At 46.1% G+C, this 20,657-nt stretch overlaps 1 protein-coding gene and 1 long non-coding RNA gene across 3 annotated transcripts in view; one reads left to right on the plus strand and one right to left on the minus strand.

The window, feature by feature from the left end:
- Window positions 1-2,521: 2,521 nt before the first annotated feature.
- Window positions 2,522-20,657, minus strand: part of LOC126542388 (3-alpha-hydroxysteroid sulfotransferase-like) — a 36,275-nt gene continuing 18,139 nt past the window's right edge. For both annotated transcript variants that reach the window (XM_072287255.1, XM_072287254.1), the window contains exon 2: window positions 2,522-3,772. In XM_072287255.1, coding sequence (XP_072143356.1) covers window positions 2,777-3,772 — 996 coding nt within the window. In that variant the 3' untranslated portion in view covers window positions 2,522-2,776. The remainder of the gene's footprint in view (window positions 3,773-20,657) is intronic.
- LOC129383685 (uncharacterized) lies at window positions 8,602-13,976 on the plus strand. Its single transcript, XR_008611563.2, has 3 exons — window positions 8,602-9,051; window positions 9,814-9,927; window positions 12,291-13,976. It is a non-coding gene; the product is annotated as an uncharacterized lncRNA (long non-coding RNA).

The raw sequence follows: 20,657 nt of genomic DNA on the forward strand, positions 1-20,657 counted from the left end.
TGGCGAGAGTCGAGTGACGAAGCAGGAGTCACAATGACGGCTGGATCACGACGACATAGCGACGACGGTATGACAATGGATGCATGGTAGTGATAAAACAGGTCGTAGTGAGGGACTCCGGAAATTTTCACCACCTGTGTTCTTTAGCGTGTGCCTAAATCTAACTACACGGGTGCTTTCGCATTGCGCTTCTATCGAAATGCGCTCGCCGTGGGCGGGACTCGATCCTGCGACCTCATGCTTAGCAGCCGAACAACATAGCAAATACTTTAGGCATTAAGCAGCCACAGCAGGTATTTTAATCTTGGCCGGCTCATGTACACTACAGAAGATACGATAAACATTAGGTTGTTGTTACTGAGGAACGGCGGTGTCCCCGTTTAAAAACGAAGAGAAGATGCGAAAGGCTAAGCCAGAGAATGCAGAGCGGAGATGCGAATCGCTCATTTCATTAGCCGCTTTCAACAAATGGTTCCGTGTTAAAAAACTGGTGACGACGCCTTCCAAAAAAAAAAAAAAAAGAACGTTACGCAATCACCCATGCATTGCACGGAATCGGTTGTTGCTCTGCCTATCGATGGGACTGAAATGCGACCTGCGGCGTATGACGTAGGGTGTACGCTCGCCTCAGCTATCTGCATGTTCACTGTACAACCTGGCGTATTTGAGCATTAAAGGCTTTCGACAGGGCATCCAAGCTCGTTTTCAGTGCGTATCGCTTCGTGGTAATACGCGTTGTTATGAAAGCGGCATATTGGCGATGCGCTCCATTTCGTAGGCAAGTTTGTTGATCATCTGCGGCAAACACTTGGCGCATAAGGAGACAATGTCGTCCCAGACAACCGCGAAGTCGGACACATATGTCTACTATAATTTTCCGACGAGGCCGATATCGCCCTGTGACCAACAGAGGGCCAGTGCCGTCAGCAGCTTCACAGAGGGAGTGGCATGGTGGCAACGCTGGCATGACGACGACGACGAACGCACGAGCAGTGGCTCGAGCGCGTTGGCGCGGTTACGCCGAGGGACGATGACGCTGAACACAGGCGTTACAGGAATGGGCGCCCAAGAGTTGCAGCCTAAAATTGGTAGAGCATAAAAAATAAAATTCATGTCTTAACCTCCAAAACCAGGCCTGATTATGAGGCACACCGTAGTAAGGGTCTCCAGGATAAGCTTGTCCACGTAGGGATGTTTAACGTGCAGCCGATGCACGGTGCACGGGCGTTCTTGCATTTCGCCCCCCCCCCCCCCCCTATAAATGCGGTAACCGCGGCCGGAATTTGATCCTGCGACCTCGTCTTTAGCAGAGCAACGTCAAATCCAGCAACCATGGTGGGCGCTTCATCATTGCAGCCCAACATACGTGTCTTTCTTACACTTCGTAATGCTCGAATAGGTTAGTAGACTTGATGCGTTAACTACCGCGTACAGAAAATGCAGTTGTGGACTTGAGTGATTTTATTACTAACCTAGTATAAACGCTCGCATTGCCAGATCTCTGGTATTATTGCCGTGGGGTTCAGGGCTCAACTCCTCAAGAATGCACGTTGCCATGGCGGTCAAGCGTAATGTTAGATACATCCAAATTCTTAGCAAAGTGTTGCTCAATACGGCCATGACACAAAAAGGAAAATTCTACAGGTCTCGCACACTGTGAGAATTCGCGTTGCTCGAAGAATTTTGTAGATAGCAGGCTATTCAGCATCGTTTCGGTTTGCCATGCCATTAATCTGATATGGCATGCGTGCATGTCATGCTTTCAATCATGTCAAGCCCCTTTCACGACATTACATGTTATTCATGCCATGGTGTGCACGTAGTGCATTGTATATCCTTATACATAGTGCACTCAGTGCAGTGATTAGGAGAGGAAATGCTTGAGCTGAACAGAAGGCAATCGCTTGAATGGACGAACTTGTGTCCTAATATGGCAGTGGTGACAGCAACAGGAGCAGTTGTCGGTCGGCGGGTCAGACTGCTGGTGCTCGCAGCCATGCTCTGTTTACACATGGCAGTGAAAATGTTTGTTACCAGGGTGTCTAGCTAGAAAAGCTGACAAGCCGATAACTTAATTCTCTTGACATCTCACGAGACGCATAGCTATGCGCATGCAACGAATTTATCCAGTGCCACGAACGATAAGGTCGTGCGTGCGCGGTTTTCCATAAAGAAGTAGCAAACGAACGACATCACGTAGCAGGTGTTCAATTAAGGAAAAGGCCATGACGGCATATGACCAGCAACACATACCTGGTGGAACAAGCTAGTAGACAACTTGGGTAATTGAATCGGTGTTAGAGTTTAGATAAATAGAATCAAAGCTTCTGAACTAAAAAGAAACACTGGTTCCCAGTAAAATAACACGGCATGGTAACTCGTAATTTTTTTCGATAAGATATGTCAACTCTCACTCAATACGCACGTTGGAACTCTTCATTGCTGCTAAGACCTGGATAATTCATATGTCGCGACTTCTCGGCTGCGTACCTTTGGTATCTTATCTGAACTTACTGAGCGATTATATTGGTGATGTTTTGTTTTATTAGGAATACCACGATATTGTACAGCATTTCGCTAAAATTTAAAATCGTTTAAACGAGGCCTTCTCTCTATAATGGCCTACTCAGGATTTAGCCGCAAGGCGGTTACTTCGAACGCAATAAAATGAAAGAAAAAGATAAAAAAGCTGATGAGGACTTATTTTTTTCCGAAAGAAAACCGGAACTATGAATGCCGCAACATCAGCAGGTTTCTTCGGCCAGCTCTACAACTTTCAGGTTGTGCTTTTCGAGAATGCAATGGCCTCTTCGCGAATGTCTTTCCAAAGATCAATGAATGCTGCGTTGTCACCTTCCTCTTCTATCTTCTTCTCCAAACGAGCCAGTAGCTCTGACGTGAAGTGCTCTTTCCAGCCACCCACCTTGGCTGTTCTCACCATGGCGTATTTGCTCTTGTCTCCTTCGTACCCGTGAGAGCATGACAGCGTGTTCCTCTCGAACATTTCCTTGAATGCCGGGTTATCGGTTGTGCCGAAATCTAGTATTATTATTTTGCGCATAAATTCAGGCTTCGACCACTCCAATATTTTTGCCAGAAGCTCGGCGTCTTCCTTCAAGGCTCGGTAGTAGCGCTCCCCCAGGAACCGCGCCAAGCTCAGTACCAGCCCTCTGGTGTCCCTCTTGAGGTCCTCGTAAGTGATGAACAGCACGTTCGGTTCGTTTCTCAGGTTGTAGCCCGACGAGACGTGATCGAAGTAGCTTCCGTAGCCCAGGTCGGTCTCCAGAAAGGCGTCCACGAACTCCTCGAAGGTGGCACCTTGAAACTGCCAGACGCTGACCTCGTTCATCATGTGGTAGAAGGAGACGCAGATGTCCCACGGGTTTCGGGCGATGTAAATGTACTTGGCCTCCTTGCTCATGGTCTCCTTGTTCAGAGGAAGATGCGAGTAGAACAGTCTCATTGGGAGACTGGGTTTCCAATCGTCGTGCTTCATGTACTCTAATGCATGAGTGTGACTGGTGAACTCTTCATACGACTCCACCAGTTTCCCTCCCTTTAGGATGAGTTGGACGAGGAATTGTACCCAGTGAGTTCCGCTTTTGGGATACGTGCTCGTTATGACGTCATTCAGCATGGGTCTGAACAGGTGGAACTCGCGGAAGATGTCCGGATCCAGCCAAGCACATCTTGGCACCCCGTCGACCACTCTGTGGAAAGGCCTGCGTGGTGCTTTGCCTTCTGGCCGCGTGTGCGTGGAGAATTCATCAGTCTGAAAGAGATGAGTTAATAGTATTAATGAAAGGAACATCAAAAAGCATGCTTAGGTAATCCAAGAACATTACCTGAAAATTGATATGGAATCCCACTAAGAGTTATACTCATGTGCTTATGGCTTCTAAATGTTGCCCACTGCTACATTTTTTACATCAGGAGAGCATTCATTAAGCAGACCTTCTTGAGCTAACTTATTCTCTTACGATGCGTGTCATCGTGGCTACGTAGCTCTTGTGATTGCCGTGCAGTTAAGTATCGAATCCCCTGATTCCTGCATAACACAAGGGTATTCCTTAGCGGCACCAAATTGTTTAAACATTGCCTATGGCAGATAGTACAATTTTAACCGTTTGTCTGAATTTGCGACGATCCGCCCGGGTTCCTTAACGAGGGAGGACTCCAGGCACCCTACGTGGTGCCCCCGCAGCACCCTCCGCAGCGTGGTGGCGATGAACGATGACGACCGACCACCGAGAAGCTGTGCTCGTCGGTTTTTATTTTGTGCGGTGACCAATGTTGCCCACACAGCCAGGCAGAACACAGAGCCTGGTGGGCCAACCAGGAATATGCCCAACTGGGCGTCACCTGCTTGTTACACCCCTTACCCCCAGTTTGTTCGTTAAATACAAGAAAACGTGGAAGCTCAAAGCATAAGGCTCTCCCGCCGTCCCAGCCAAGTCAAGGGTGCCTGTTATCCAGGCGAGTAACGGTGCAGTGGCCTCTACGGTCGAGTACTCCGCCTGGGCGCCGCTGTTGACGGACCGGGTGTTGTAACAACAGGGGCTGCCTGAAGCTGCCTGGATCCGTCCGGAGAATGCGCAGTGGCCGGCGTTGAGAGATGCTGGACTTTACACCGGCCCAACAGATGCTGCACCACGAGCAACGCTTGTCGTCTCCGAGGAGGGCGTTGCTTCGGTGGAAACGACTGGTGTTGCCGCTTTCCTCCTGCGAGCTGGACTTCTGAAGCCGCAATTGAGGGTGACAGCCAGGTCCAAGGCCAGGCTAGTATGGTCGGAGTGTCTGTGCCACGTGGCCCTGTCTGGTATGCGGACGAGCAGCCATGAGAAGCTGGCAGGGTGGGCCAAGACGGAAGTTCCTGGCGAAGACTGGAGCCCCCGAATATGGCAAAGGGCCGGGACGGCACCCTCAGGCAGCAGCCAGCTTCTACCCCTTATGAAAATGGATTTAGAGTTCCTTTAGAACTCCTAATGAGTTCCTATGGAGTCAAAAGGGACTCTATAGGAACTCGCGATCTATAGAGTCGTCTGCATAGAATCTCTATAAGAAGTCTATAGAAACCTGTCTATAGAAACAAGTCATTTCACACACAATAGATGTGCAATAGAGGGTGTATTGACGTTCTATGTACTGAATTCTATAAAGTAATTTTTATAGAATGTCTTTAAAACTTCTAACGCGACCTGTCTATAGAATGGCTCTCCATTCGTTCTCTATAAATGTTCTATAGAGAGTGTATTGATATCATATGTACTAAATTCTATAAAATAATGTCTCTAGAAAGTTTTTAACACTTCTAATGCGGCTTGTCTATAGACTGACTCTCCATTCATGCTCTATAAGCGGTCTATAGAGGGTTTATTGTCATCATATGTACAATATTCTATAAAATAATGTCTGTAGAAAGTTTTTAACACTTCTAATGCGGCTTGTCTATAGACTGACTCTCCATTCACCCTCCATAAATGTTCTATAGAGGGCGTATTGACATCTTATGTACCAAATTCTACAGAAAATTTTTATAGAACGTTTTCAGAAACGTTCTATAGAGGTCGTATTGACATCTTATGTGCCAAATCCTATAGAAAAATGTTTATAGAACCTTTTCAGAAATTCTAATGAGGCCTGTCTATAGAATGGCTCTACATCCACCATAAAAGTTCTATAGAGGTCGTATTGACATGTTATGTACCAAATTCTATAGAGAAATTTATAGAACGTTTTCAGAACTTCTAATGCGGCCTGTCTCTAGACTGGCTCTCCACTCCCGTTCTAAAAATATGCCATCATATGACATATGTACTGAGTTCTATAAAGGAACGTTTATAGGACACTAAAGAAGCTAAAGTGCGGCCTGTCTAAGAACGGTTCTATATTTTCACTCTATAAACAGTACCCAGTATGCAGTGCATCGCCGGATTATGGGTCCAGTGCCGCGCGCTGGTCAGGCGCGGCGTAGTGAGAGGCGCTGGTTACAGGTGCGAAAAACAGCTCTAGCGCGTTAAATACGCGGTGCCTGGACACCGTATTTATTTTTTGAATACAGAAAGCAACAGGGAACGTTTTAGTGCAATAAAAAATGAAGAAAAAACCGTAAAAATAATAATGCTCTGACCAGGATTCGATCGCCGTACCTGCAAATCTCCAGCCCGGCTCATTACCGCTACGCCACGCCAGCAGACAGATATGAGCGGATAATTTAGCATACCAAAATCGAGAAGCAGTTTTAGTTTCGCAGAGAGAAGTCTTGCATAGACGTGGTATATGCGCTGTCGCCCAGCATCTAAAACTCACGCCTGTACCACAAAGAAAAATTTGCTCTCCGTATTCAATAGCGTGCTCGGAAGTTCCACAACATCGACTTTCAATTGCGATTGGTATTTTAACTTCGAAAAAAGTCCTAAATGAACCACCAACCTCGGACGCTGCATGAATGGGCTGTTACTGCCGCTTTCGATAGCCGTTTCTCGTTCTTCACTCGAGGGATATGCTACGTTTTCTTAGTTCAGAGATGCCTTTCAATCTACACGTCCGTCTAGTCATATATATTCGTCAGAGAAGCGCGGGCTAGTGCTGGGAACCTTCGGCGACAGCTAGCACATATATATATACCTGCCTTTATGACGCGTCACATCGGTGCTCCTCACTTCTTGTGCTGGCACTGTAGACATGAAAAAATTACTTATTTAAAAGCACCGATGCGAAATCTGAAATATAGAGTGATTTATCCTTGTTAGACTTCTTTATTCTTGAGTTTAGACGCGCCGATAGCGTGCAGACGGACTCGGCGGATACGATATGCCTAAGCTTCGATGGGGACCGATCTCGGCGCGGGTAGCTGGCGAAAGCTAAAATGTGTGTATTTGGGCCTCAGAACTCTCTTTAGTACAATAGGGAAAATGGAAGCGCATGAATCGCCTCAGCTTTGTTATCGGTGCGATAATATCAAGCAGCGGTAGGTTTCGAACTCGGGGTCCGTTCGAGCGCGTACGTCGACTTCTGGATTTCATGTCCACTCCACAACACTGCGACAATGGCGATAACTCCCAGTCACACGTTACGTGTGAACTACTAAAAAAGCGGCGTCCTCTGCGTTTGCTTGGTTTCGTTCAATAATTTAGCTATCCGCCCTGTCAAAAGGGAAAATGCAAAAAACGAAACTGATCTTCAGTGTCAGATGTGCAGGAATAAACAAGGCAGCTCACGCACCTTTATTCCATGCTGCGACACGACATAGTTCTATGACCCCAAGATATAGCGTTATTTAGGACAAGAGACTAGTATCAAGTGATGAAATTGTATAAAGCATTTAATATTCAGCAGCGCTCGTCCTTGCGTACTGGAGCCAGCGCGGCACAAACACAACCAGCGCAGTTTCCAATGTGAAGCAGCGCCTGTACGGCACAAACCAGTGCGCCCCAGCGTCATGGCAGTGGAACCACCGTCTCTTCCAGTGTGACCCAGCTCTTACCCAGCGTTCTCACTGGTCTCCAGTGAGTCCCAGCGAGCGCCAGAGTACCCAGTGCGATCCAGTGCCAAAAAAAAAAAAAAAAAAAAAAACGCGCTGGTTTCACACTGGGAGGCACTGGAAGACGCTGGTTCTTGCAATCGGCATTTCAGAGGTTTTTTACTATCAAGCAAGAGCATCGTTAAAAAGACACTCATTGACGAAGGCGAACATCACACTAATCGAAATTAGGAAAATCAAACAAATATAAAGGAAGCGCGCATTGTGGTTTCTATCGCATATGCAGGTAAATCACAAAGATGTATACCAAGAAGCAAAACTGCGCGTTAGCAGCCGCGTCATATCTATTTGCTGACATGCAGTGACTGCAGCACTTGGGGCGGGAACACATCGAACGCCGCCGCACATTTCTGGCACACAATACTCAAATGCAACAAATGCACGCTGCAGAAACGCAGTTTTTTTTTTTCTAGGAATCTTCATGGGTCTCACAATGCACAGAGAAGGCACGGACCACATGAGCGCGATCCGCGCACAATAAGCACATCGCCACGAAAGCAAGATACGGAACACATAAGCGTAACCTGTGCCTCACGGGAAAAATTAAAAATCATCGTATATTTCTTGCTGTGCGACGGACACAAGCGCACGGAAACATCACACACTGCACATGTGTACCTCCGAGGTTGTGTCGACAATATCTGGGCTACATTTAAACGACAGCAGGAAGTTACTTCAATGAGAAACGAAGTGGGGGCGCAGGTAGTGCAGGTAACGGCTGCGCATAAAGTCAGTAAAGGCTTTAAGGCCAGTGACCGAGGTGCCGAGGTTGAAATCGTTAAAATCACACCCCAACGATAGCTTACTCAGACTAAATTGTTCAGATCTTGAAGGCCATGCTTTTTGCTGACTGCATGCGGCATAAGTGATTCAAAAGCAAGAATACTGCATGTAATCTATTTCTGCCCTAAACTATAGCACACAATATGAGCATGTCAATGTTTCTTCTTGTCTCGCAACATATGTATGTAGTTCGGCCCAAAATGGCACAAGATCTGCTGTAGTGGATGTTATTGTAGGAATCACGGAGGCCACAACAGCCGCACTATTATACAGGCGGCGCTGGCGGCGCCGGTATTTTCGTATTCTACGCGACCGGCAGAATACGAAGGTACGGCGTGTTGTTATTTCTCCGTCTTCAACGGTTGTTGTGCGAGCTGCTTCGATGTGTTTGTTTGATCGTGTGCTATTAGGTTTACAGTAATGAAATGAGACGTAGTTCGCGAGCACGAAAGTGCCAGAAGATGGCTTGAGTCTCGCTGTAAACACGTCGTATGCGTGGCGCGCCAGCTAAATGTGGACCAACGATTTTCATGCCGTGGAGTGCGTTCCCTTTGTCTCCGCTGGTTGTCGTGGAAAGTTTGGTGGACGGCGCAAAGGAGTAATGTGTATTATTAGCGTGCCTCAGCTCGTCCACTACCCAGCGGCTTGTATGCTGCAAGTAACATCGCAGACGCATCACTGGAAACTTGGAGAGCGCCTTTCGACCTCGCCGTACTGTTGAAACGGTAAGCAATCGTGCTCGCCAACTACACGTGCGTTCATGCGTGTTGTGTGTGCTTCCCGTGTGTGTATAGAGTGCCTTGCGAATGTAGCAAGTGGAACACCCACGACAACAGTGAACCCTGTGGTGATACTTGCTACGCACTGGTTGTAAGAATTGTGTACGCAACTCTATTGCCACAGTGCGGAATTGATAATCCTCATAAGCGTTTGCTTCCGCTGAGAAAAGTTTCGGAAATCGTGTTCACCTTGTGCAGCTGTGCGTGAGCTCCCGCTTGTCTGCTAAAGTTGCATAGTCACGGCCCGTCTACCTCTTCATCGATTCTTTTTTCAATGACGTTTCCTCTCTTATAAATGCTTCGACGTTGTGCACAATCTCTTCTTACGAGTTTTTTGGTTAACGAACAGTTCTAGGGAAAAAAAATGTCAGCCAATCACAGCTTGCTACTAGTACAGCTTTATTTCCAAGACAAGATGTGTTGACATAACTGACTTAACTAAACATGACAGGGGAAAGTTGCCTATACTAAGTAATGGAAAAAAAACATTAAGATTAGATTGTAATCTGCTGCTGCGGCGCGTCCAAAATTTTATTTGATGTAGAGGTCCCTATTATCATGACATTCCATGATTTCAAGTATTTGCTCTCTTTCCAAATTAGTGCAGACATTGTTTTCATGACTCTTTTAGGTGCTCATTGCATGTTTTCACGATATCACAGCTTTATTGTGCCACTGCTATACGCTAACATAGAACTCATTTTGTAGTGGCGACGCCGTGACCCACAACATAAACTACAAGATCGAGGAGCCCCCAGAAATGCAGACCCTGTGGATGTATGGCTGCAGCAGCATGGCGTGTGATCTGGATGGTTATGTCAGGTGTGTATGAAATGTACGTGTTCCACAAAGTGAGCTTGGTGTCATTCATGGTGAAGTTTATCAACACATTACTTAATGCAGCTTACTAAAGAGACTAAATATTTATGCAACTTCATTGAACTCGCTACCTATTTGTCTGCATAGCCATTATGGCCACATTACTGTGTTCTGTATAAAACTATAACTAACCTTTCCTGATGTTTAGTATTTCTTTTCCGTAAGTTGCTTACCTGCAAGTTATATAATTTTTGCATTGTACGTAGTATATTTGACTTCTTATTGTGGTTTTATTCTTTGAAAACTATTTCCTATGCTGTACCCCTTATTTGCATAATCTTTTCTGCTTATGCTACAATCTCGTGCAGTTTTCTGTGCATGTAGGAATTCGAAGTGTAGTGGGCTAAGTATGTCACAGTTCTAAGCACGTAGTGTGCACACCATTGTTTATCATTGATATCTTTACAGTTACTTCTCTGTTCGCATAGTAACAGCCACTGCAAAATACATATTTGATGAGCTTTAAATTTTTGAAAATTAATATGAAGGTCAGTATTTACTATGCTGCATTTACTTCAGTAGTACATAGGCACAGACTGATATGGATCCCTTGTGACCTACACAGGATGCCTTTTTTTGTTTTTTGCATTAAAAATGGGGGCTCACCCACATGTCTTACTATATATGTGGTATGCCTCATCGATTTCACTCGTCAATTTTTACAGTGGATGAAAACAGATGAACGATTGTAATCCAACATGAAGCCCCGTTGTAGAAATCTACGGCCAAGTTGGACGACCATACTGGTCTTTTGAATGAAATATGGTGATCTCTTATACACATAAGATACCAGCCAGTTTGCCCTATGTACGCTTGACCACATGTGAAAGGGATACGGTACACTGCCTGTGACACACACGACAAATTTGGTGGTATCTTTCACTGAGCAAGCCTCCCTTGCCTGCTTGCCTTTCTCAATTCTCTTGCACACTGCTGTGCATATAGGCACACTGACAAGAAAGGCTTGCTTAGGTACCACTAAATTTGTCTTGTGTCTGTCAGGGGTAGTGTAGTCTATTCTTGTGATCGTGTATATTTGGTCAAATGTACATGCAGCAGATTGGCCGGTGCCTCAACACGTGCCTAAGACAGCACCATAATTCACTCCCCGGACCAGTATGTTCACCCCACTTCACCATGCACCGATGGGACTGGGGCTGCGCGCCAGATTTAGACTGTTCATCTGTTTTGTTCAGCTACGGCAACCAATTGACCTACAAAATCGCTGAGGAATGCCACATAGGAAGACTGGGTCACAATCTGTTTACTGAATTGTCCGAAACTTTCGTAGTAACAAATTTGTTTGTTGCAACTAGATTTAGGCACATTATTTTTTGTCAAATCTTCTGCTTGACCTATAGAGCAGTTATGCAATCAATTTTCAAAGTTACATAATCAATATAATTTTTGTTTTCTGTTTTTCACATGCTATGTTGCAAGAAGGACCCTTTTTAATTAAAACTGAATTAACTTTTCAATTGCAATTGGGAAGTCTTATCATTGCGTTTAGGATACATATCAGTGTACATACCCGTACTAGATTAGAAACTATTTGTTTCAATAACTCAAAAAGCACGAACATACTGTGTCCATTGTATCTGACAGTGACACTGTGACTGTGTTCCAAATAGCACAAATTGGCAGTTATCCATCATAATTTGCGAAAACAACTTAAAACATTGTTGGTCCCCATACAATGGATACTCACATGCATCATCATGATTGCCCAAGCTCCATGTAAGAAATTTATTATTGGCATATTAAGCATAGTACATACCAACTATGGCTAACAACGGATGGAATATTTTGTCTACCTCTCAACAATAGAAGCCATTAGGTCATTCCCTTCTTTTCAAAAAATTTGTTTCCTATGCATAGTGTGACGTCTGTATAGGACTCTTAGCTCATGGGTGTTCCTGCTTGCTTATGTTATAAATGGGAATGTGTTGTCATTGCAAGATGAGATTAATGTGTGACTAGGCTGTTGTCGTTTGGAGATACTTTTTGTCATCAGCAATTATATTCTAGTGCCAGGCACATTGGCCCAGTGCTGATGTCACAAAATCTTGGGAAAGTAAAAATATTCTCAAAAGTGATTCTCAAAAGAACCCCCGCTGTTTGGCTGAGTGGTAGGGAGGTGGGGCGTTCTGCCACTTTTCTGTTATAATTTTTTCTGAAATACTAAAATGAAACTTAGCATAATGCTACAACTATATAGATATTTGTGGCATGTTTGTGCCTGCTAATACGTTATGGCTGAATGTTCATTACACCTTTTGAAAATTAATTTCAATTGTACTTTCCAGGCTCCACCGTTGCCGATTACTAGACGGACCAAATGAAGCCAAAAACTAGCCTTTCCTGGCTCTTTTCCTGGGAAGTGAATTAGCAGGTGATCATGTAAGAATGAACTTGCAACATGTGAGCAGTGGCCAAAGCTTCATACAGGTCATGCTGGTGGTGGAATGATAAGACAAACCGCAATATTTATTTGTTTACTTATTCACTTAATATTTATTCATATCTCATGAATACTGTGCAGTTTTCCAGCAAGGAATCAGGTAAAATAAAGAAATATCATTGCATCAAAGTAAACATGTTATCTGAAAAAGCATAATTCACGTAGCACAGTACCATGATGAAACATTTGTAGACAACTAGTCTGCTTTTGATACGAATTCATGAAAACTGCTAATTTTGAAGGAACAGAGCAGTAGGGTTAACAAATCTTACTCATAACTAAAAAAATGAGATACCATATGCTGCTCTAATATACAATCACTAATTTATGAGTAGATGCGCAAAACTCTCAAACATTGCAACAATTTCATGTAAGCTGCAAATTCATATATAAAATTTGATGACTTTAGACATCGCAGATGGAGTCTGCAGAACTGTGATATCTCTTTCTGGCACAGAGACGTGGATTACTAAGCTTCGTCTTGTTATTTTTCTTAAACCTACCAAATAGTTCTTCCTGCAACAAGTAGAATTCTCAAATGCCACAAACTTACTTCAAATTAGTGCTGTGGTTGTCTCAAAAGTATTTATGTATTTTGGATGTATTTGAGTAGGAAAATTTACAGAATTAACGAACTTGTGCTAGTTCTTTTTTTTTTAATTTACAGTTGCAAACTGAGTAAGTTCTTTTCCTTCAAGTTTTGCTATTTTCAGCAAATTTTAATAAGTGATGGTGTTAATGTAAAAACTATGAGTTAAACATTTTTAAATGTATCAACCTCATCAAATTTGGTTCCATAGCTGCCGAGAAAAACGATTTTACTGTTCATGTGCATTAAATAGGAGCTCCCGAGCTAAATCTCTTCTTTAGTCATTGCGTGTGTCGGTCTGGTTTGTATTTCTCACCCTAATTTTAGAATATTGGCTCTGATGTCAAAATTGTTTCCCTTACAACGAAATACAAGCTTTTAAACTTTGTACGATATATGGTGTACTGCTCTATAAAAACCACTGTTAGCCACATTTTTGCAGGGCCTGCCAGTGCTAATTTTACACATACACAGACTAAAATGCTGTGTGGTTTCGGTATATGGTGTACTTATCTGTGAAAGCCAGCCACTATTTGCCACATTTTTGCAGGGACTGACAGTGTTATTTTTGCACTGAAACAGACTAAAATGCTGTGTCGTTTCGTCAGGCTGACACAACATTGCAGTGCACATTCATATCAGTCTATTCTCAGGCTTTAGTATCCAACCATTTAATGTGCACTGCTGGAACAGGCACTCATTTAGTAGTTTTAATGGTATGGTTTCTTGTCCTAGTCAAGCCTGTTATTGCCAGGCGTCAACTGTAATCAAGTCTGCCACTGACTTTTTTACTTCATATTTCATGTGTTCGCACCACCAGCTTGACCTGAGAAGCATGTTAGCAGCTACAGTTTGTGTGTTGCAAGTTCTAGTCTGAAGCGTGTATGTCACATATATGAAGCATGTATCTAGTCTGAAGTGCAATAAACATTTCAAACTGAATACTTTGTGGTTGTAGCACCAATTATTTTGCCACTGCATTTACTGTAGTCCTTATTGCCTACAGTAGCACTTTGGTAAATTGCTAGTACCTTACACACATCGGCCTAGCTTTTATAGGCATTTGCTTGTAGGAACTCGAAAGTAACTGCATAGAAATATTCTATAGAAATTTGCCTTTAGCATCTCTAAAGCGACTCGATAGAAATATTCTATAGAAATGTGTCTTTAGCATATCTAAAGAAACTCGATAGAAATATTCTATAAAAATTTGTCTTTAGCATCTCTAAAGGAACTCGATAGAAGTATTCTATAAAAATTTGTCTTTAGCATCTCTAAAGAAACTCTATAGAAATATTCTATAGAAATTTGTCTTTAGCATCTCTAAAGGAACTCAATAGAAGTATTCTATAGAAATTTGTCTTTAGCATCTGTAAAGAAACTCGATAGAAATATTCTATAGAAATTTGTCTTTAGCATGTCTAAAGCAACTCGATAGAAGCATTCTATAGAAATGTGTCTTTAGAGTTCCTATAAGAATGCGGTGGCCAAATAACTTTTGGAACTCTATAGGAAAATTCTATAGGCAATCAAAATAAACACAATAGAGTTCTATAGAGAAAATTCAAAAGACTTCCTAAAAAAACGCATTAAAAATTTTTGTAAGGGCTGCTTCAGCTGCTTCAGGAGCGCTGTGTATCGAAGCTCCAGTTGCAAGATGTCCAAAGGTGTTTTGACCATCCGACCCAGCAGGGGTTTACATAGGGCAGAGTCAGTGACATCGTGGGTCGCCGTCCGGTATTGAAACAGCACCCGGGCAACCTGCGTCCGGAAATCCCCAGACTGACTCTTCCTGAGCTTGTCTTTGATGGTCTGCACCACACACTCGGCTGCACCGTTTGAAGCAAGGTAGTACGGCGGAGCCGTCATCCAGCGGATTCTGTTCGTCATCCAGGACAGGGACTCTTTGCTGGCGAAACAACGACCATTGTACGATATGATCATTATAATCATCATCATCAGCCTGGTTACGCCCACTGCAGGGCCAAGGCCTCTCCCATACTTCTCCAACTACCCCGGTCATGTACTAATTGTGGCCATGTTGTCCCTGCAAACTTCTTAATTTCATCCGCCCACCTAACTTTCTGCCGCCCCCTACTACGCTTCCCTTCCCTTCGAATCCATTCCGGAACTCTTAATGACCATCAGTTATCTTCCCTCCTCATTACGTGTCCTGCCCATGCCAATTTCTTTTTCTTGATTTCAACTAAGATATCATTCACTCGCGTTTGTTCCCTCAACCAATCTGCTCTTTTCTTATCCCTTAACGTTACACCTATCATTATTTTTTCCATAGCTCGTTGCGTCGTCCTCAATTTAAGTAGAACCCTTCTCGTAAGCCTCCAGGTTTCTGCCCCGTACGTGAGTACTGGTAAGACACAGCTGTTATAAACTTTTTTCTTGAGGGATAATGGCAACCTGATGTTCCTGATCTGAGAATGCCTGCCAAACGCACCCCAGCCCATTCTTATTCTTCTGATTATTTCAGTGTCATGATCGGGATCCGCAGTCACTACCTGTCCTAAGTAGATGTATTTCCTTACCACTTCCAGCGCCTCACTACCTATCGTAAACTGCTGTTCTGTTCCGAGATTGTTAAACATTACTTTAGTTTTCTGCAGATTAATTTTTAGACCCACCCTTCGGCTTTGCCTCTCCAGGTCAGTGAGCATGCATTGGAGTTGGTCCCCTGAGTTACTAAGCAAGGCAACATCATCAGCGAATCGCAAGTTACTAAGGTATTCTCAATTAACTTTTGTCCCTAATTCTTCCCAATCCAGGTCTCTGAATACCTCCTGTAAACACGCTGTGAATAGCATTGGAGATATCGTATCTCGCTGCCTGACGCCTTTCTTTATTGGGATTTTGTTGCTTTCTTTATGGAGGACTACGGTGGCTGTGAAGCCGCTATAGATATTTTTCAGTATTTTTACATACGGCTCGTCTACAGCCTGATTCCGTAATGCCTCCATGACTGCTGAAGTTTCGACTGAATCAAACGCTTTCTCGTAATCAATGAAAGCTATATATAAAGGTTGGTTATATTCCGCACATTTTTCTATGACCTGAATGATAGTGTGAATATGGTCTATTGTTGAGTAGCCTTTACGGAATCCTGCCTGGTCCTTTGGGCCAGGATATGATGACGTCCGACAAACTCTGGGCGGCGAAGACCTGTCGCAGCGCCGCGATAGTCGCGCCTGCTGAAGAAGTGGTGGCAGGTATAACTTCCATTCACTTCGAAAAGGCATCCACCGCCACCAGGAAGTAATGTCCTTTGAAGGGCTCCCCAAAATCCACCTGCAGGTGGGACCAGGGTCTCGGTGGCAACGGCGAAGGGATGATTTCCACATGGCGTGAGGACCGCTGATGCTCCGGGCAGACTTGGCAGCCCTGCACCATGTGGGTGATGTCTAGGTGCAGGCCAGGCAACCAAACGTGGGACCGATCCACAACCTTAGTTTTGTTCAACGTTATGATGACCCGCGAGCAGCAACTATAGGACCCTGGACCGGAGACTTTGTGGGATCACCACCATGGAACGCCACAGTAGGCAGCCCTGCTGCAGGCTCAGCTCGGCGGCCTTATGTCTAAAGGCCCGCTGAACCTATTTCTCCCTGCGGGTCACCGCCTTGACCACCTGATAGAGGAATGGGTCTTGGGTGGTCGCCGGCGATCTGCAGATCTGGAGAGTACCTCCGGGTACGCGTACTCCAGCACGTACACTTCAGGAGGTTCTGAAACTGCAGCAGGTACCTCGGACAGGGACAGGTAGCTCAGGCCGTCAGCAGGTCCCAGGCTGGCTGGTTTCCCGGGCGGTCAACCAGCGAGTAACTGTAGGCTACCAGCCTCAAGGCCCAGCGTACCACTCGAAATGATGTCTGCACGGAAACTGCCTTATGAGGCCCCAGCAACCCAACAGCGGCTTGTGTTCCGTGACCACCTCGAACTTTCAACCCCACAGGTAATGGTGGAAGCGTTCGACCCCGAACATGAGGGCTAGGCCTTCGTTGTCCTGCTGGCTGTAGCGTTGCTCTGCAGCGTGAAGCCGACTAGAAGCAAATGACACAGGGCGTTCATGGCCATCCTTGTTCCGGTGTGCCAGGACGGCTACCACACCATACGGCGAAGAATCTACGGTCAGAAGGACGGGCTTGTCCGGATAAATTAGCAGCACAGGAGCCTTGGTGATTAGCTCCTTGCAGCGCTGGATGGGCCGGTCCTGCTCCTTCTTCCCGACCTATTGCTGGCCATATTGAAGCCGAAGATGGAGCGATTGTAGGTGGTCCGACAGGTTCGGCAGGAAACTCCTTTAGAAGTTGATGAGCAAGAAGTAGCTCTGAAGTTCCTTCTTGTTCTGGGCCTTAGGCACTTTGAGCACAGCAACAACTTCGCGGGGGGCCGGGACAACGCTGACCTGGGAAATGACATGTCCCCGGTTCTCAACACTGAGGCCCAGGAAAACGCACTTTTCAAACTTGAGATCGGTGTCCTGCAGTCGTGCCAGGACGTTGTGCAGGTTCGGCAGGTGGTTCCCGTTATCGCTACCATTAACCAGGATGTCGCCCCAATACACCAACACGCTCCTCATGCCGCTGAAGAAGCTGTTCGTCTCCCTCTGAAAAATGGCCGTCTCTGAGGCCACGCCAAACGGTAAGCGCGTTCACTGGAAGAGAGCTGAAGATGTCGATATTGTGACATACTTCCTGGAGGCATCCTGAAGCACCAGCTGCTGGTTAGCGTCTGTAGGTTCGGGCTTCGTGAGCTTTGGTCCAACAAACAACGCTGACCAGAGATCTTCAATCCGGGGCAGCAAGATACTTCTCGACGGTAGCGACGGGGTTTATGGTAACCCTTCAAATTCCCGCACATTTTGACACTACTGTCTGGCTTGAGGACTGGCAGAATGGGAGCTGTCCATTGAGACGTCTTGGGGGGCACCAGGATGCCCTCTCGCTGTAACCGTTGCCGCTTCTGGGTGACCCCGTCCTTCAGAGCGAACGGCAATCGTTGAGATTTGAAAAAAAGAACGACGCCGGGCTCTCTTAGGTAGATAGATGCCAGACGTCGTTCCGGCAACTGTGCCTACCCTAGCTGGAACAAGGACTTTAACTTGGTCAGGTGACTGGGCGTGTCTTTCTACACATGCGGGCTGGCTTCCTTGTATTCCGGCAGACGAACGCCCAGTGCATGAATCGAGCTTCAGCGCAGCAGCATCGGCGACGACCCCTGTGAAGTAAAGGGGAAGTATTGCCTCCCTGTCGCCAAAGCGAACGCTGACCTGGGCTTGCCCATGGACCTGGGTGTAGCCGCGCCGCATCACGCCGGAAACCTCGACAGACACCCGGGGAAGGTAGGCTTCAACAGTTTTCCGGCCATGACTGACACACTGGCTCCTGTGTCCAGCTCCATGGAAAGGGGTGCGCGCAGACTTCAATGGTCAGCATGTACGGCAGTACAGACGACAGAACAAGGTCTGTGTGCCACACGTCCAAAATCGGTGGTTCCTCGGCAACGACATGGAGCCTGGCCGCAGATGAACTTAAGCTTGCTGCCGCACGTCTCCGCCGCGTACCTTTGCGACGGCTAGCCTGGTCACCGGCTTGTGAGGAACTTCGACTTGAACCAGGCCACTGTCCGCTGTTCGTCCGCCACCCTCAGCATGCCCGTGCCAGGTGCTCAGTTTTCGGGCACGTGAAGCATTGTGCTTGAGAGAACGGCCAGTGTGAGGAGGAGTGAGGACCACCGCAGCGACTGGAAGTACTGCCCTTTGTCAGCAGCTTGTTGACCGCCGCTTCCTCCAGTGTCCTTAGCGACAGCTTTGATCGACAGTCTTGCCTTAAAGGCGTCGTCCAGCGAGAGGTCGGGGAGCTCCAGTAACATCTGCATGCCGGGGTTAGTGATGCCGCGGACGAAACGGTCCCAGAACATCGAGTCCAGCTTGTAACCGAAGACGCAGGCACTCGCTAAGCCTCAACGAACTGCGCAAGAGTCTCTCGTTCCCGGCGGCTCCACTTTTTGAAGCCGAAACGCTCCATTTATGTGGACGGTGCGGGGCTGAAATGCAAGCGCAGTATGGTAAGCACCTCACTCAGCGTCTTAGCGTGCGGTGCGGTTGGCTTGAGAAGGTCGAGCAAGAGACTGAAGACGCGGGTCCCGAAGCTGGCAAGGAAATATCGCACTATTTAGCTTCGGGTGTGTCGTTTCCCCGAAAGAACATGTGGACTTTCTCCTCGTAGACTGGCCCGGCGGACCCATCTCCCTTGAACGGCTCGAGGCTTCCGTGCAGAGGCATGGCGGCAGCAACGGGGGGCGGTGTTTCGACGCTCGTGACGGTGTGGGATGATGCGTGGGTACTTGTCGCCAGTGTCACGTTCCGCCCAATTTCGTGAACGAGGGAGGACTCGAGGCACCCTGCATTAGACAGACTCTCGGAAGCGTCATGGTGATGAACGATGACTGATCGCCAAGCAACTGTACTCATCGGTGTTTATTTGGTACTGTGACCAATGTTGCCCACCGAGCCTGGCGGGCCAGCGAGGATTATGCCCGAGGGAGGTCGCATCTTTGTTACAGAATTACTAGACGAGGCGGCCATTAGTTCTACAAAAAGTCAGAATGATCAATTGAATAAGTAACCTAATTACGCTAATTAACTTCTAATTGTCTATTTACGCCAGTTTACGAACAGACGCTGAGTTTGTACGGCTTATCCACATGGAATAAGTTCTACGGACAGCACCATTTCTGAGATAATAATTTTAAAAGTGTCCGTCGAAATGTATTGGTGTTCCAGTTCCTTTAGTCTTCAATGCATAAAACAGCGGTTTCTCAAAAACGAACTGATCAATAATGGACTAATCGCAGCACTACATTTGAGGGGCTCCTGTGTCATCAGTCAGCGACGCACCCGGCCTCCCCGAAAGTTCATTGTCATGCAAGTCTTCGCAGCCTTTGCAAACTCGCAACACCACCACCTCACACTTCTCAAGGCGGCACACCTTTCCCCTTATGTGGGCTGCATTTCGCTGTGGATCTCAATGGCCGTTCATCCTTTGCTTCATATAAAACGAATTACACTTCGTTGCTCGTGCGCTTTGGACGTGCGAAGCCCAACGGTGATCTACTACTACTGACAGCAGCGCCGTGCCGCGGGGCTACCAGCAAATAAGGCCGGGCCGGTACAAGAAAGGTCCACTGCTGGGAATGAATATGCTGATTTCGCATTTACAGCCGTAACTTGTGTAAAAAGATAGGGGAAGATACTTTGTGATTAACCCTCGCAAATAAGGATTGTTGACGCTGGTGAAACAGGCGTGTTAATGTTCCTATTGATTTCAGTGTTTCAAGTATACCGCGAGACTTTGCTTTGATATAGAGGATAAAAAGAATACAAGGAAATCTAACATGTGTAAGTCCACCTTCGACATTGCCTGTGTTCCTTTGTCGCTAACCTGTACTCTGTGACCAAAGGTAAAGCGTGCAAACACGGACACAAGAGAACCAGAAAACACAAACGCCGGCTATCAACTGAAGGGCGCGCTGTGGCGGAAAAGAAAGTGGACACACAGCTTATCTGCAACTGTTTATATGCATGCACAGAAAGGTTTTCTGACTACTTTC

This window comes from Dermacentor andersoni, chromosome 3 (genome assembly GCF_023375885.2).
Source record: "Dermacentor andersoni chromosome 3, qqDerAnde1_hic_scaffold, whole genome shotgun sequence".
Classification (NCBI taxonomy): Eukaryota; Metazoa; Arthropoda; class Arachnida; order Ixodida; family Ixodidae; genus Dermacentor; species Dermacentor andersoni.